At 39.4% G+C, this 13,708-nt stretch overlaps 1 protein-coding gene across 4 annotated transcripts; it reads right to left on the minus strand.

Moving 5' to 3' along the window:
- Positions 1-2,562: 2,562 nt before the first annotated feature.
- Positions 2,563-13,589, minus strand: LOC125993908 (cytotoxic granule associated RNA binding protein TIA1). Of its 4 annotated transcripts, XM_049762922.2 has the most exons (13): positions 13,445-13,589; positions 13,310-13,368; positions 12,484-12,580; positions 11,633-11,731; positions 10,669-10,723; positions 9,712-9,799; positions 9,452-9,527; positions 8,615-8,723; positions 8,434-8,532; positions 7,702-7,786; positions 7,397-7,535; positions 5,744-5,892; positions 2,563-3,835 (listed from the first exon to the last, which is right to left on the minus strand). In XM_049762922.2, the coding sequence occupies exons 2-13, from the start codon at positions 13,336-13,338 to the stop codon at positions 3,697-3,699; spliced, it is 1,164 nt and encodes a 387-aa protein (XP_049618879.1). In that variant the 5' UTR covers positions 13,339-13,368; positions 13,445-13,589; the 3' UTR covers positions 2,563-3,696. The 4 variants fall into 4 exon arrangements, with proteins under 4 accessions (XP_049618879.1, XP_049618880.1, XP_049618878.1 ...); XM_049762923.2 differs by having other exon boundaries at positions 8,434-8,529; positions 13,310-13,552; XM_049762921.2 differs by having other exon boundaries at positions 13,310-13,550.
- Between the last annotated feature and the right edge of the window lie 119 nt (positions 13,590-13,708).

Below are 13,708 nucleotides of genomic sequence, written 5' to 3' on the forward strand. Positions count from 1 at the left end.
CCTGGGTGACAAAGTACATAAACATGCTTCAAGTCAAGGAGCTTGGCAAGCGTCTCCCACCCAACTCATTACAAATCAACTGAAATATTGCAAGCCTTATATTAATTCAATTTTTGTTTTTTAATTGCATTACATAAAATAAAGAACTTTATCACAATATTCAAATTTTCTGAGACAGTCCTGTATATATATATATATATATACATTTTTTTAATTAAGAGAAGGGGTGATAATGTGACATACGCTGTTTGATCTATGGCGCTCTTCTGAGTCTGTGCTCATGATGAGAGATGAGTGAAGTCTGATGGAGGGCTTTTTTTCATTTGGAGTATTACAGACAGTAGTAATATGGTGAGTTAGCCGCAGGCTGTCTTTGTCCTACATAAGACTTCTCTGAGATTGACTCCAAAGTATGTGTCTGTGCACACAGGAAGTAGTAGTTTAAGAACAGCCTACCAGCATCCCTGATCAAAGTCTCACCTCCTCATGTCCATCTGCACCACTGACAGTTTCAATAATGAGGTGACACACATCTGTCATTGCAGGATTTATTGCCCACAAAAAAGTGCGGTAGCAAAAGTACTACACTCTACCAAATACCAAAAAGTACTGACTCAGTTCCTTTACTTATGCAAAAAAAGCACAAACCCAAATATAGTTAGTATGTGAACAAAAGTATCATCACCAAGCCAGCAATCGTCTTCCACTCATTTGGGAAGACTTTTAATAAGATGTTGGTGTATGTGTATGCAAAGTTTTGTTCATTCATCCAGAAAAATGTTGTGAGGTCACACTCTTGCTTTCACAAATTTTCACCTCTTTAAATGCTCTACTCTGACATTTGCACATATAATGTTTAGTGACTGTGTGGCGTTAGTAAAACAGGATGCCTTAATTCTGGATTAACTGTGTCATTAGCAGGTTTTTGCTGTTGGCAACCCATTGGGTCTGTCAAGGTTAATTACTGGAACATGTATATTTGCTGTCAGCCACTGCAGCAAGCTGTCATTTGATGTGAGAACACAAAAAACGCACACAAATGTTGTTCACGTAAGCAATTTGCAAGGTACTTTACATCTCTCAATAATTTCTTATTAGGCATCTCAGTTAAGACCATCAATGTTCAAAATGTCTTTTAGGCCTGCTATTCCCAACCATTGTGCTGGAGATCTTCAGGTAGGTCATGGGAAATTTGACAGATCCTTCCTGAAACTTGTTTACTCCATGTAGCCTAATGCAGCTTAATTCATGTACTTATGCTATGATATTATTGAACCTGCTATTTTACCTGTTGCCATTTATACAACAGAATAGCTTAAATGAACCAAACAGGCCCAGATTCCAAACTAGTAAATCGATTTGTGAATAAATTGAGACGAGATCATCATTTTTTTTATTTTTTTTTACTATGTATACTTTTTGTGATGCTTTTGTTTGGGGCAGTGCGGTGAGATGTTTCTAATGTAATTTACTTGAGGCTTAAGTATGTGCCTTAGCCCCAAAATTTTGGGAAACTAGGTAGACCCACATGGTGCAACTTTGTAAAGGCATTTTGTAGGTTATTTGGGGTCAATATACATTTTCAGAGACAATAAATGTTTCACCCCTGATCACCTCTTTTGCATGAGACTGGACTAGATTCCCCGTTAAAAACAGGCTGATAAAACTGACGGTGAAAGGTTTGATGTAATTCTTGATCCTTGGGACAAAAGCATGTCACAGATGACACTTGGGAAAACTGTAAACAATCTTGAGTGACCTACTTGACTTAAATTTGAGTAATGAAAGTGCCTCATTGTTGTTTAAGTGAGACCAAAGAAGATATTTGCTATGTGTACTGCATCAGAGTTGATGTAAATATATATTTTTTCTACTTTTACTTTGGACTTGGATTTTATCATTCAACGTTATCTGATTGTTCATGAACCGAGCAAGAAACCGGTTGAGTGTGTAAGCAGTTCTGGGATATTGTCATGTTTGTTTAAAAGAAGTGATAAGAGATATAAAACAATGACAGCGTGTCTCAGTCTCTTACTGATTCCAGCTATAATCTGCTCATCCTTCATTCTTTGACAGATTCTTTGACTCGTCTGGTCCAGTCGTGACTAAGAAGCTATCAAGAGACAAACCATTTATCAGCCTGTCAGTCCTCTGCATCTTTTTTTTTTTAAGACATCCAGTATTTTGCTTTTATGCAAACCATATTGCTGGCCAGACCGAATAACGCTATTTCTGTGTAGTTTTGTATATTTAAATTGTTCGCTTGACTGGACATGAATATAAATTTGAGGTCAAAACTTACTACTTACGTCACTTAGTGTAAAAGACCTCCAAAGCCAGTTGCAGGGGAATTTAAGCGCAGGTACTGTTTGATGAGCTGAGGGCGCCATCTGCTGAAAAAACTCAATATTACATTTATGATCAACAAGTATGTGAATGCCCGTGAGAAAAGGTCCAAGACAATAATATATTAATTTCATGGAACCAGACTCATGTTAAAGAGAAATGTCAGGTCATGTTTAGAGTTTGGCCACTCCCTGTAATAAATAAAACGCATCGCAATGTGTGTTCATGAGCATTTTAATAGGACAAAGGCATGAAAACATTGTTTACAGTAGCAGAGTCATTGGTTCTCAGGTCTAACACCTTTCTAAACAAAAGGGTCTGAAAACAATTGTAGGCACTGCCTAATTGAAGAAAGTATCTTATCAGCTAAAACAAACCAGCTTAATAAGGCAACAGTCATGTAGGCCTCCTCATCCCTCTGGCAAACAGAGCAGGTGTAAAGGTCGAACGGACCCACTCAAGAGCCTTTATACAAAAAATGGGGTGGGGGGCATCAAATATTTCTATACATCTAGATTGTGTCAAACGTTTAAATGTGCACTGCATGGCAATGCCATCTTTGTCTCAACATGGAAGAATCATGTGACACCGTGCCAGTGTCCCGTTTGGCAGTGCCACTCCGTTACTCACATTATGGGAGTTAACTAGTTGTGGAAACAAATTAAAGCAAGCACGCACGGTAGTAGTATTTGTACTTGCATGGTATCAAATGGGGAGTTATTTACATGGGGCTAAAAGATTTGAGGCTGAAAAATATGGAATGGAGGAATAAAGAAAAAAAAATACAATTTGTCAAATACCAACTGGGAGGACTGTGCAATATTATTCTGCCTTTACAGAGAAGCAGCAGTGGCAAACAATCCCTGCAATAGATTTAAGTTTCCGTACAAATCAAAGATCTCCATTCCTCAAAGAACTTGTTCATAACTTAACAAAAGTCATAACCTTGATAATTTCTTTAAAATTGAAAATAAGACACATCTCTCAGTGATTCTGAGAAACTACAATGCAAGCCATTTGTAAAAATCCAGAAAGAAAGTTTTGTCATTTACATTGAACTTCAAAATGGTACAAGCCCTGGATCTCAACCAGTTTTATCTGCAATAGAGGGGTGAAAATACCTGTGTGGGTCAAATCGCTCCACATTGGATCTTGAGACCTCCCCTTCCCCCTACCCGCACTCCAAAAAGTAATCCCTTTACACCTCCAACAGATGTCAATCCTTCCAATCAGATCCACATCCTAGTAAGTCCTAGTCCTGTCAAAAGAGGTGGTGTCATCGCACAGCCCCACTGAACATGTTAAAGCCAAAAGGCAGGCGGTGGACATATCTCCTGCCCTTTTCCCTTATCAGTGAGTGGGGTATCCTGTGGCTCCCATACCAGGCTGATTGGCGAGCATACTCCCATTCAGTCCCTGTGTGGGCTCCAAAACCCCACCGTTACTGATGGCGCTCATGCCAGTCCACCCAGCACTGGGCGGTATGTGACTGCAAAAAGGAGGTAGAGACAAGACAGAGACAAAATGCCAGCAGGTTAGAAGAGGTGAGGTGAAAAGGGAGCCAAGGGGGGGGAAATACATATTAGAGCTACGAGATTCTGGACAGGCTAGACTGAAGAAAGCAAACAGATTAGCAATTGTAAGGCAGACAAAGCAATAAAGATTATAAACAGATATTAGGAATGGCTAAAGTGGCTTTTGATTAAACACGGTGGACACGCAGGCAAAAAGCATGGAGGCTAAGCGTAGGAAGCATATTTTGGTTTCGCCCATTTTGCCTGCCCACCCGTGTTCTTGACTGAGAACCAGCAAAGATTACAAGTTACCATGTGGTTATCTAAACTAGAAAAATGCACCCACAGCATCATTGGCCCTAACAGAGCAAAACATCACTGAATTCTGTGTGAATGTGATCTTTTGGCAAATTACAAGTCAAGGGAGGTCAGGCCTTCCGCTCAGAAATATGATTTTACCGTGCATTTGATGATAATGAAGACAACTGCTATGCTACTCTCAAATATAATTAATTCAACAGCACCCTTTTGCAACCATGTTCAGCAAGAATTTAGACTGTGTATATTGTCCAACAATTGGGTGTTTTATTGGGGAAGGGGGCAGGAGGGGGTTATACACAAACTGTCACTGAACATTAATTGCAATCGGAGGAGAACCTACAAATTTCCGACATTCATGTACAGTCTCAGGGGTACCTGTATTTATTTATAGATGGTAAAAGTGAAGGAAAACAAAATGGGGGCATACGTGATGACAAAAAGACCAAAAATATTAAAAAGGGAACACTTAATCATCACAGTTGAAAACTAAGGCTATTGATCTGCACGGTACCAGCGCTCGGTGGACAATTAAAATGTAGACAAGGAGACTTGACAGCAAGACAAATCCCGGTGACTACATACCATTTGTCTTTTGTCCAAACCATCCTGCCTGACCATTTTCTAGCTTTCAAATTTTACAAGCATCACTGGAAGAGAGCATTGTAGTACGGGCAGCTCAATTGGCTTCATAAGAAGTTATGCAGTACCCTGGATGAAGACTTAAGAGTCGGTCAAATGTTACACAGATCTCATGGTTCTCTGTCATCTTGCTGATGTGGCATTTTGATCTGGTGAGGCCATCTGTATAAGCGGCTCACTAATCATGAGGCAACCAAGGCCACAAGCCTCAAACCAGTTATGAACCTTTTAAGTATCTAGTGGCAATTCCGCTGCCGCCAACCTGCATACATTTAAAAAAAAAAAAAACTTTGATTCTCAGTTCTAACTTGAAATCAGTGTATTTAGCTTCAATTGTGTGTTCATGGCTTTTTCTCAATTTCTACCTTTTAATATGTGTGAATATTTACAACTTGGATATTCCGTTCAGTAGCATCTAACATCTTGCGTGATTAGGTGTTCCCCTGGTTGTGAGCAGTGTATATAAAAAAAAAAAAGTCTTAAAGACTACAATCCTTCAATGCAATTAGAAAGCAGCCTTTAGATATTTGACAGCAATTGAAACTGAAAATAGCATTTGAATTCTTTAAAAGAACTTGTTTCATTGTTTAGAAACTCACAACTGAACTTACAATTTAAATCGCAAACACAATTACAACGTTGGAATAAACCCTTGCTCGAATGAGGTGAAATGCTCTGGGATGACACGCAGAACACACAAAAAAAATGAAAAAACAAACAAAAAAAACTTTTGTCCATCTTGTAAAGATGGTCAGGGTGAAGGGCTGATGGAAAAGTAGGTGGATGTGGAGTTGAGAGAGATAAGAGAGAAGGTTCACAGCTTCCCTCCAGTAGCCTAACTTGGCTTGTGATGCCACAATCTTGGTGGTGCTGGAGTAGAAGTAGGTGGTGAAGGAGGGCCCTGTGCATGACATGCTACTTACTTGAAGCCCTGCTGGTTCCAGGCCTGACCATAGACACCATAGGTGGGAACCTGCCACCCATTTGGGACATACTGGTTGATCTGAGGCCCATTGCCATACCACTGGCCCCACTGGTTGTAGGGTTGCGCAGCAGGGAAACTAATCTTGTTCTGTTGAAGGACAGCAAAGTACATGTACGAGACAATTCGTAAGGTGCCTGAGTCAAGTCTTATGTTTTAAGTATATAGCAATATCGAGTCCCAATCAGTTATGTCGACAATGCATTACAGACATTATATATATATTTTTTAAATTAAAAAAAAGGAGTGCATGTCCAATTCTTACCAATTTAATAAAGAACTATACATACAGACATCCACTGTATTTGTCATATGTATTTTACGAGTCATTCCACCAAATCGGGGTCATTTGCTTTTTGTAACACAAAATGAGTCTAACCAATTTTGACGTATGAAAACAAAGTTGTATTGTATGCCCAACATTTAGGGTCTATTCACACCTACACTTTTTAGTCCACTAGGAGGCCCAGGTTTCATTTCCCACGCTGGTCTGGACCTTTTATGCAGGTGTGAATACATACCAACAAATCCTGATGCAGACCAAACAACCGAACAGAGACCCATTTTTTAAGAGAACTCTGTGTGGTTTGTTACAGGTCTGAATACAAACAACTGCTGATCCGCAAATAAGGGATAGTTGCACCTTTTTGGGCTTAACAAGATACCGTAGCCTGACTTTGTGGGAAATATTAACCCATAGTGACCGTTGATGGAGTCATAAACTGAGACCGGCGGCTTTGTAAAAGAGAAAGTTGAACATGGCTCTCATTGGAAAAGAACAACTGCTATTAGTACAATGCTGAGCAGAGTTTTAATTGTTAGTTTCTTTCTGTCCAACAAAATATATTTTTACTCAGGCCGTCAAGGTTAAAGAACTAACATTGGAGATGAATTCAAATTATTGAATTGTTAAAGCACTTTTATTTACTTCCTATAGTAGCCTAAAACATCTGCACATCTCACAAATTGTGACCTCTGGTCTGGGCAGCCAAGCTTGTCGCTAGTGCAAAGATGGAGAAAAACTGCCTATAGGTAGTTTTACTTGCTTGTTGCAAAAACCTTAAGTAATTTGCAAACTAGAATACCGGTTTAAGCCAAATTGTGAATTTATCTGTTAGGGAAGATTTTGGAGACAGGCGCCTCATGTGCTCATTCCATGCTTTTTGCAAAATTCCACCGAAACGGCAACCATTTTTTACATTGCTAGTTGGTGTGTGTGTGTGTGTGTGTGTGTGTGTGTGTGTGTGTGTGTGTGTGTGTGTGTGTGTGTGCGCGCGCACAACAGTGCACACGGTATAATAGCAAATCAATGTGATCGATGGTAACTCGTGAAATATGCAGTTTTTTTTATTGCAACGTATTGCAAGGATTGTGGTTGCTTGAAATGCGAAGTTCATTGAAGACTCGAAATTGTCCTGTCCTTAGGTGTGACCGTAAAAGCTTGATTTATACTGCGTTGCATCACTCGAGTAGAAAGCATGTGAATGCCGTCTTGTCTAATTGTGTCATGTGTAATTGTGTAGAACGGTATTCAATCAGACTTTTTGTACTTTCTCGTGTAATTTATGGCGCAAAGACAAAATAAGGCATTTACCTGAGGTACAGGCATTTGCTGCACTGGGTTCATCATGTCTGGGTTCTCTTTGCCCCAGTAGCACTTGACTATGTGGCCCTCTAATGCAGTTCCATTCACAGACACAATTGCGTGGGCTGCTGACTCATGGGAGCTGAACCTAGAGGGGGAAAAAATAATTAAAAAAAACACTCAACTAGTGCAGAATGTGACTACAGAAGCACTGCCAAATATTACCACTTCAACGAGGATTACAGTATTGCACTTTATTGACTCTTTCAGCATGTGATGCCAATTTATTTGAAGTCAGCTACACAATTACACACCTCACAAATGAATAGCCTTTATCGGGGAAAACTCTGATTTCCATGATTTGCCCAAAAGGAGAGAAGGTCTGTCTCATTAGTTGCTCTGGAATACAAAAAGATAGTCATCAAGGCATGAAAAATATAAATATCACAATTAAAACAGAAGCATATTAAAACACACATTTTCAAATAAAAATCAAACAGTGCTCAACAAATGAGGACAGCCCCATTGAAGTTTTTTTAGTAAGCATGTAGATGAATTTTTGTGAATTACAGGTTTCAAATTTTGCTGTCCAAGACTTAGTTGATGTCAAATTTGTCATTATAAAAAAACAACAACAAAAAAACTTTTGAGTACAGTGATCCCTCGCTTTGCCTTTCACGGCCTCAGTGCATCACAGGCTTTTAAGAATATTAAATAGTGTGGATATATTTGGTGCATCGCTGCTTTTTGCGGCATCACTTGGTCTGCCCATATGACTTTTCTTTATGGCCAAAACGTGACTTTCATCAAATATTGTTCACACATCTGTCTAAATTGAAGTTAGGCTTAATCCCAACTGCGTATTCCGATCTGATGGTAAACGCTCACAATAGAGCTTGCTTAAACGTGTGAGAACAAAATAAGGCGGCTCCAAGTGCTGATATCATGAGTCTAGTGCACGCACAATAATGTGCGATCATGTTTAAAAAAAGGCGCGCGATTATGTAGAATGGATCGGCTTTGTTATTAAATTTATTAAATTTCACCTGTCAGTCCTGTACTGACGCCACCACAGTACACGGTGCAATTACTGGGGCTGGACTGGTTCACAACATCTTCAAAAGACAGGTGCTTGGAGTTACCTGCTGAGAGGAGTCAGACAAAACTGCTGTTCGTGGATGAAACATTTAATGTGAGCGAGCAAAGGGTGCGCCTTTATAAACATACTTTCATAGGTGGTTTTTGGCGCAGGGGGCTTTCTTGTGGCCCAGTTGGTTCGGATTTGTCTGCCTCCTAACCACTGCCCCCCCATCTGCTGAATGGCATTCTCCGCTTCCTAGAATTTAAAAAACGGGAAAAGAATCTCAGCATTTCATATCTCAATAGGCTGCAAGCAAAACAAAACAGAAAAACTTATTGGCTAGAGGTGGTGGTGGTATTACAGAAGCTTAAGTAGTGTTACTCTCGTGCAGTATGGCTGTGCCTTTTGTAATTCACAATACCCTTTCTACACAATACGATCATTTGACAACGTCACAGTCGGTGGCTGTTAAATTTTAAATTATTTCAAAATTTGATCCACTATATGAATGTAAAAATCTTTGAGAGGTGAAGAAAACAAAATGAATGGTTGCAAATGTACGAAGCCGCTTATAACCGAGATGTGTTCAAAATTTCCGTGTAATTAAAAAAATGATAATGGGTAAAATACCCCCACGATGCATTTCAATGGTCTTCAATACACAAGTTATAATACATTGTTTAAAATTTCCTTTTCAGTTCCCAGAATGCATTGTAGGACACAATCCATGCATAACACTACAGAAGGGTTCAACGCAATCATATTGGAGGGTAGTGACGTGACGTCAGAACATTTTGTTTGCACTTACAACCATTTAATACTGCTGCTTGTAAACTTATTAAATTGTGGTTCAATCTTATTTTTACATTTAACATTGATAGTGGAATAGTCTTTAAAAATATCAATATTATTTTGAGGCTCTATCGCCCCCTTCAAATGAGCACCACCAAACCATCATGAGAAAGTTCAATATGAAAACTTACCCATTTGTTGAAGAAAGACACAAAGCCATAGCCTTTAGATTTCCCTGTAGCCATATCTTTCACAACACGTGCATCCCTGTCAACAAAGACCAACCTCAGAATCGGGAATGCTTAGACAATCAAGATTGAACCTAATTCGCTCTTATTGCTCACTAATTAATAAGGACATGTCTCTCTAAAGCAGACATCAGTATATATATATTTTTTTTTTTGCCAGTAGCTTATTGCACACTGTAATCAGGTCATTAAGTAATACGTACGATATTCTGCCAAAGGGTCCAAAGGCAGCTTTGACATCTTCAGTAGATATTTCTGGACTGAGGTCTCCGACAAAGACATGAAAGTGATCTTGGAGGGGGAAGAAAAAATGTTCAAGTTCAAAATGGATGTTGTTTGCTGACAGATTGGAATTGTATAGAAGGAAGACTATGGTATTTCAATTGCCATGGCTAAGAAAGAATTTCATATTCCCTGAACCAATGTCCTTCTCAAGTAATTAATTTTAATACAGAAACTATATATTTAATATTAATATTTATAGCCAACTGGCTAATTCTGGTGCATCTACAGACATTTTTATAGATATACACTGTCCCTATCAAATAGTTTACATATAGTTCACAATTCAATATTTCAAAAAGTTCATAGCCTGAGTTTCCAGCGCATTTAAATTTGCTATACAATATTCCATAGGGGTTAATTCAGCAACCTGATATAGCAGCAAGCAGTCAAACTTGGTTTGGCTAAATCAGAAAAATATAAAGGTAAGGTGAAACCGATTGATGACAAAGAAAGGCCGTAACATCACGCAAATTACATAATTAACTCCACCGGATTGATTCTGTACCTCAATTTCTCCAGAATAACACACAATCATATATTATAGGCACCCCCCACTACAGTACACACGCACACACTATTGCCATTGATAGTTGGCACTACTTCCTGGTATGACACACAAAGCAATCTCTTCCATCTCACAAAACCGAAAAGGCAAAATGTCCCAGTTATGTGTCAATGTTTACTGAGTGCAGAGTGATGTCAAATGGGGTGATGGTGGGGTGGGTGGTGGTGGGGAGGGGGTGTCAAGCAAAACCACATTTCAAGCAAGTCATAAGTCACGGAATACAATCCTGCTCAGTCACAACAAATATTGGACGCTGCAAATAAAACTCTTGTTCTGTACACATAATACCCATTAAGTAACTTGTACTTACTACTTGTGTCTTTTTTCTGGCTTGTTGGCGTAGTGGCCCAATTGACTTTGACTTCCTGTAGAGGGACAAATAAAAGGCCAGGTGGGGTGGGATTTACAACAAGAGACCTGTGATGGGATCACACCATTTAACCTTTTGACATTCTGCGCAAAAAGTAGACATGGCATTACCACACTAATTATGTGACCTCTGTTTCAATTTTTCTGGTCACTAAATAAATTATATACATCTACAACTACATGCATTATATATATATATGTTGTGTGTTAAGTAGTATATCAAAAATAAAAGTGTCCATAAAACATTGGTTCATTAAGTTAAGATCCATGATACAAAAGCATCATTAACTTCTTTGTTAATATTTATGAAAAACTATTTTCCTAAGACTGAAGTCACTGAACCCAGAAAGCGAAATGATGGCTAACTAGTTAGCACATCCACCTCACAGTTCTGAGGTCACAGGTTGAAATCCGTAATGTCGCATGGAGTTTGTATATTCTTCACTTGCCTTGCATGGGTTTGTTCTGGGCACTAGGGCTTTCTCCCATAGAAGACTCTAAATTGTCTATCGTTGGGAATGATCGTATATATGTACCTTGCAACTGACTACGGGAAAATGGATGTAAACTACATGGCGTTCTACACAATACAACTGGGTACATTCCTTCATAACAAGTTTTATATCTACATATTTAAAAGGGGGTTTTCCCTCTAAATAGCTGTATTTTATTTTACCTTTTAATCAATTACTACTTTGATTTGGTAAAAAGATGGATAATCTGCTATTGACAGTTATGGAATTCATATATTGTGATACATTCTTCAGCTGTATCATCCAGCACTAATGGGCACAGCACAAACTGTGAAAATTCTGTGTGTCTGTGTGTGCATGTAAAACAGGCAACTCCCCGGTTAAAGCCCAACCCACCCAAACCCCACTCACCCTGTAGTTACGATAGCTTACCTTACCCATTATTTTCCTTCCATTCATAGCTGCCAATGAGGCAGCAGCATGCCTGTGGTCATAGAACTCCACAAAGCAGTACGGGTCATTTCCAGTTGTCTGTCAGGTAGAAAACAAGAATGATATTTGAAAAAAATAAAATAAAAATAGTCCAGTTGAGTATCACTGTCACACGATAGTGTGATAGTTTGTGTTGTTATCATGAAAGATAAACAATACACATACATCAGTAAAATACAGATGTAGTCCAAGAACTTATAAGCCTCGTAGAGAAACCTGTTGGACCCCTTGGGTAATGAAAGAAAACCTCACAGTGGTTGAGGAAAAACCTTTAATCTGACATAAATAATAAAAAGACAATGAAAATCTGACAATTGTGGATCAATAGACCTATTCGAATAAACACACTCATGATACAGGCTTGGAAACAAATCAAGGAGCTCCTGAAAATGTTGCCAACATAACAGTTAAGTTTTTGCGCATGTAGCTTTAGTCACTGTTAATCTTTGCATAAAACCAAAATATGATATGCCAATCAAGATGACTATACATAGGCAAATATGCACAGTCATGGTGTAGCACCACAAAAAAAGTGCGGAAACAAAATTGTGCTGGTGCGACCAACTGAAAAAAGCTAAAACTGAAACAATGCTGCCAGAGCAAATGTTGGTGCCGAGCCCTTGTTAGTTTTTATTTACTGATTAATAACTGACAGCTTCATGTTATTTCTGTTATCTATATATTTTTTTCTCCATTAACTAACAGAGAGGCGCCAACAATTTTGTTTATGTGTGCATCCTGCCTGTTCCCAATTGTCATAAGATGATAAGCTTTGAAAGAACAACACTCACATCAAAAATCATTTTACAGCTTTTGCAGGGTCCTATCTGTTGGAAGACCTGCAGAATGAGGGGCTCGGTTACATCCCTGGACAAATTCCCCACATACCTACAAGAGAAGTTAAAGGTGGCGAAATCAAGTCTTTGTCAAACAGGAAGTAGCATGCAAACAAAGGCTAGGAACCTGGTTAGCTTTTAGTCAATATGGTTTGGATGCCGCGATGTAGAAAAGAGAATTTAGAACGGGAATGTTGCCATTTCGACAATCCCGATAATAAAGTCGGGTTGGGTGTTCACAAGAGTCGTTACGGGCTGTCTGTCTGAGCGTTGACGTGGCTTGGCTTTCAGATAGCTTAGGATAGCGATAGCCGGCTGGCTGAAACAGGCCCCATGTTACTTACTGTAGCTGACAACTCTGGTCACTGATCATTTACGTACAAGGCAATGGGTCCAAATGGAATGTGCTTTTGAAAAATCAGGACACTAAAACGACAAATCTTTTTGAAATGCACTGCATGCCAACGGAAAGCCCAAAATACATCGCTCCCTACGCAAGCTAATATTAGTTAGCTTTAGCTAGCCAGTTAGTTGCATGTGCAAAATGTTCACTCCGATTCGGCATACGATTTAAGACAACGTTTTCTACGATTCCGAATGGTATTTCATAATGTATGTGTAAATGTTTTGAAGATGTGACGGATGCAACAACAATAAAACAACAACTGTGTTTGAATGTCGCTATCGCAAATCCGAAGCAAAAACGTGGGGACGTTTCAAACGCGCCATCGCAGTCGCCAGCCTTCCCATTCCAGGAGATAGACGTAGCCGTTGTACTCACAGTGTTCTGGGTTGTTCGTCCTCCATCATCAAGGTTTAGTGGTCGCGTCCTGAGAGGTTCTTAAATCAATGACATACAAATTGTTTACGTTGACCTCGGCGACCAATGAAGAAAGTGCGGAGCGCCGAAGCTAACCGAAAATGTCAGTGGTTGCCTCGGCTCGCGCACACAGCACATTCAGCCAGCCTCCGTCCGATGCAAACAATAGGAAGTTGAAGATGGCGGAAGAGCGGCGTCAGCAGCGTCAACCTGCCCGCTCTGATGAAACGAAATCAAGCGCACCCACGCACCCACATGACACAAAACAAGCGCTCCCACGCTAAAAAGAATTCCAGCATCAAACTCAACAAGAACTTTGCAATACTATGTTTTCCGGCAACTTTAAATTACGTTCTTTCT

Source organism: Syngnathus scovelli, chromosome 3, assembly GCF_024217435.2.
Source record: "Syngnathus scovelli strain Florida chromosome 3, RoL_Ssco_1.2, whole genome shotgun sequence".
NCBI lineage: Eukaryota > Metazoa > Chordata > Actinopteri > Syngnathiformes > Syngnathidae > Syngnathus > Syngnathus scovelli.

Bases quoted from the DNA above. Each gene is read 5' to 3' on its own strand.
- LOC125993908 (XM_049762922.2), bottom strand. From the start codon at position 13,338: ATGATGGAGGACGAACAACCCAGAACACT. The intron at 5,893-7,396 runs GTAAATGCCTTA...GTCCTTCAACAG, and splicing joins AGCAAATGCCTGTACCTCAG to AACAAGATTAGTTTCCCTGC. The intron at 3,836-5,743 runs GTAAGTAGCATG...TCCTTTTTGCAG, and splicing joins TGGAACCAGCAGGGCTTCAA to TCACATACCGCCCAGTGCTG.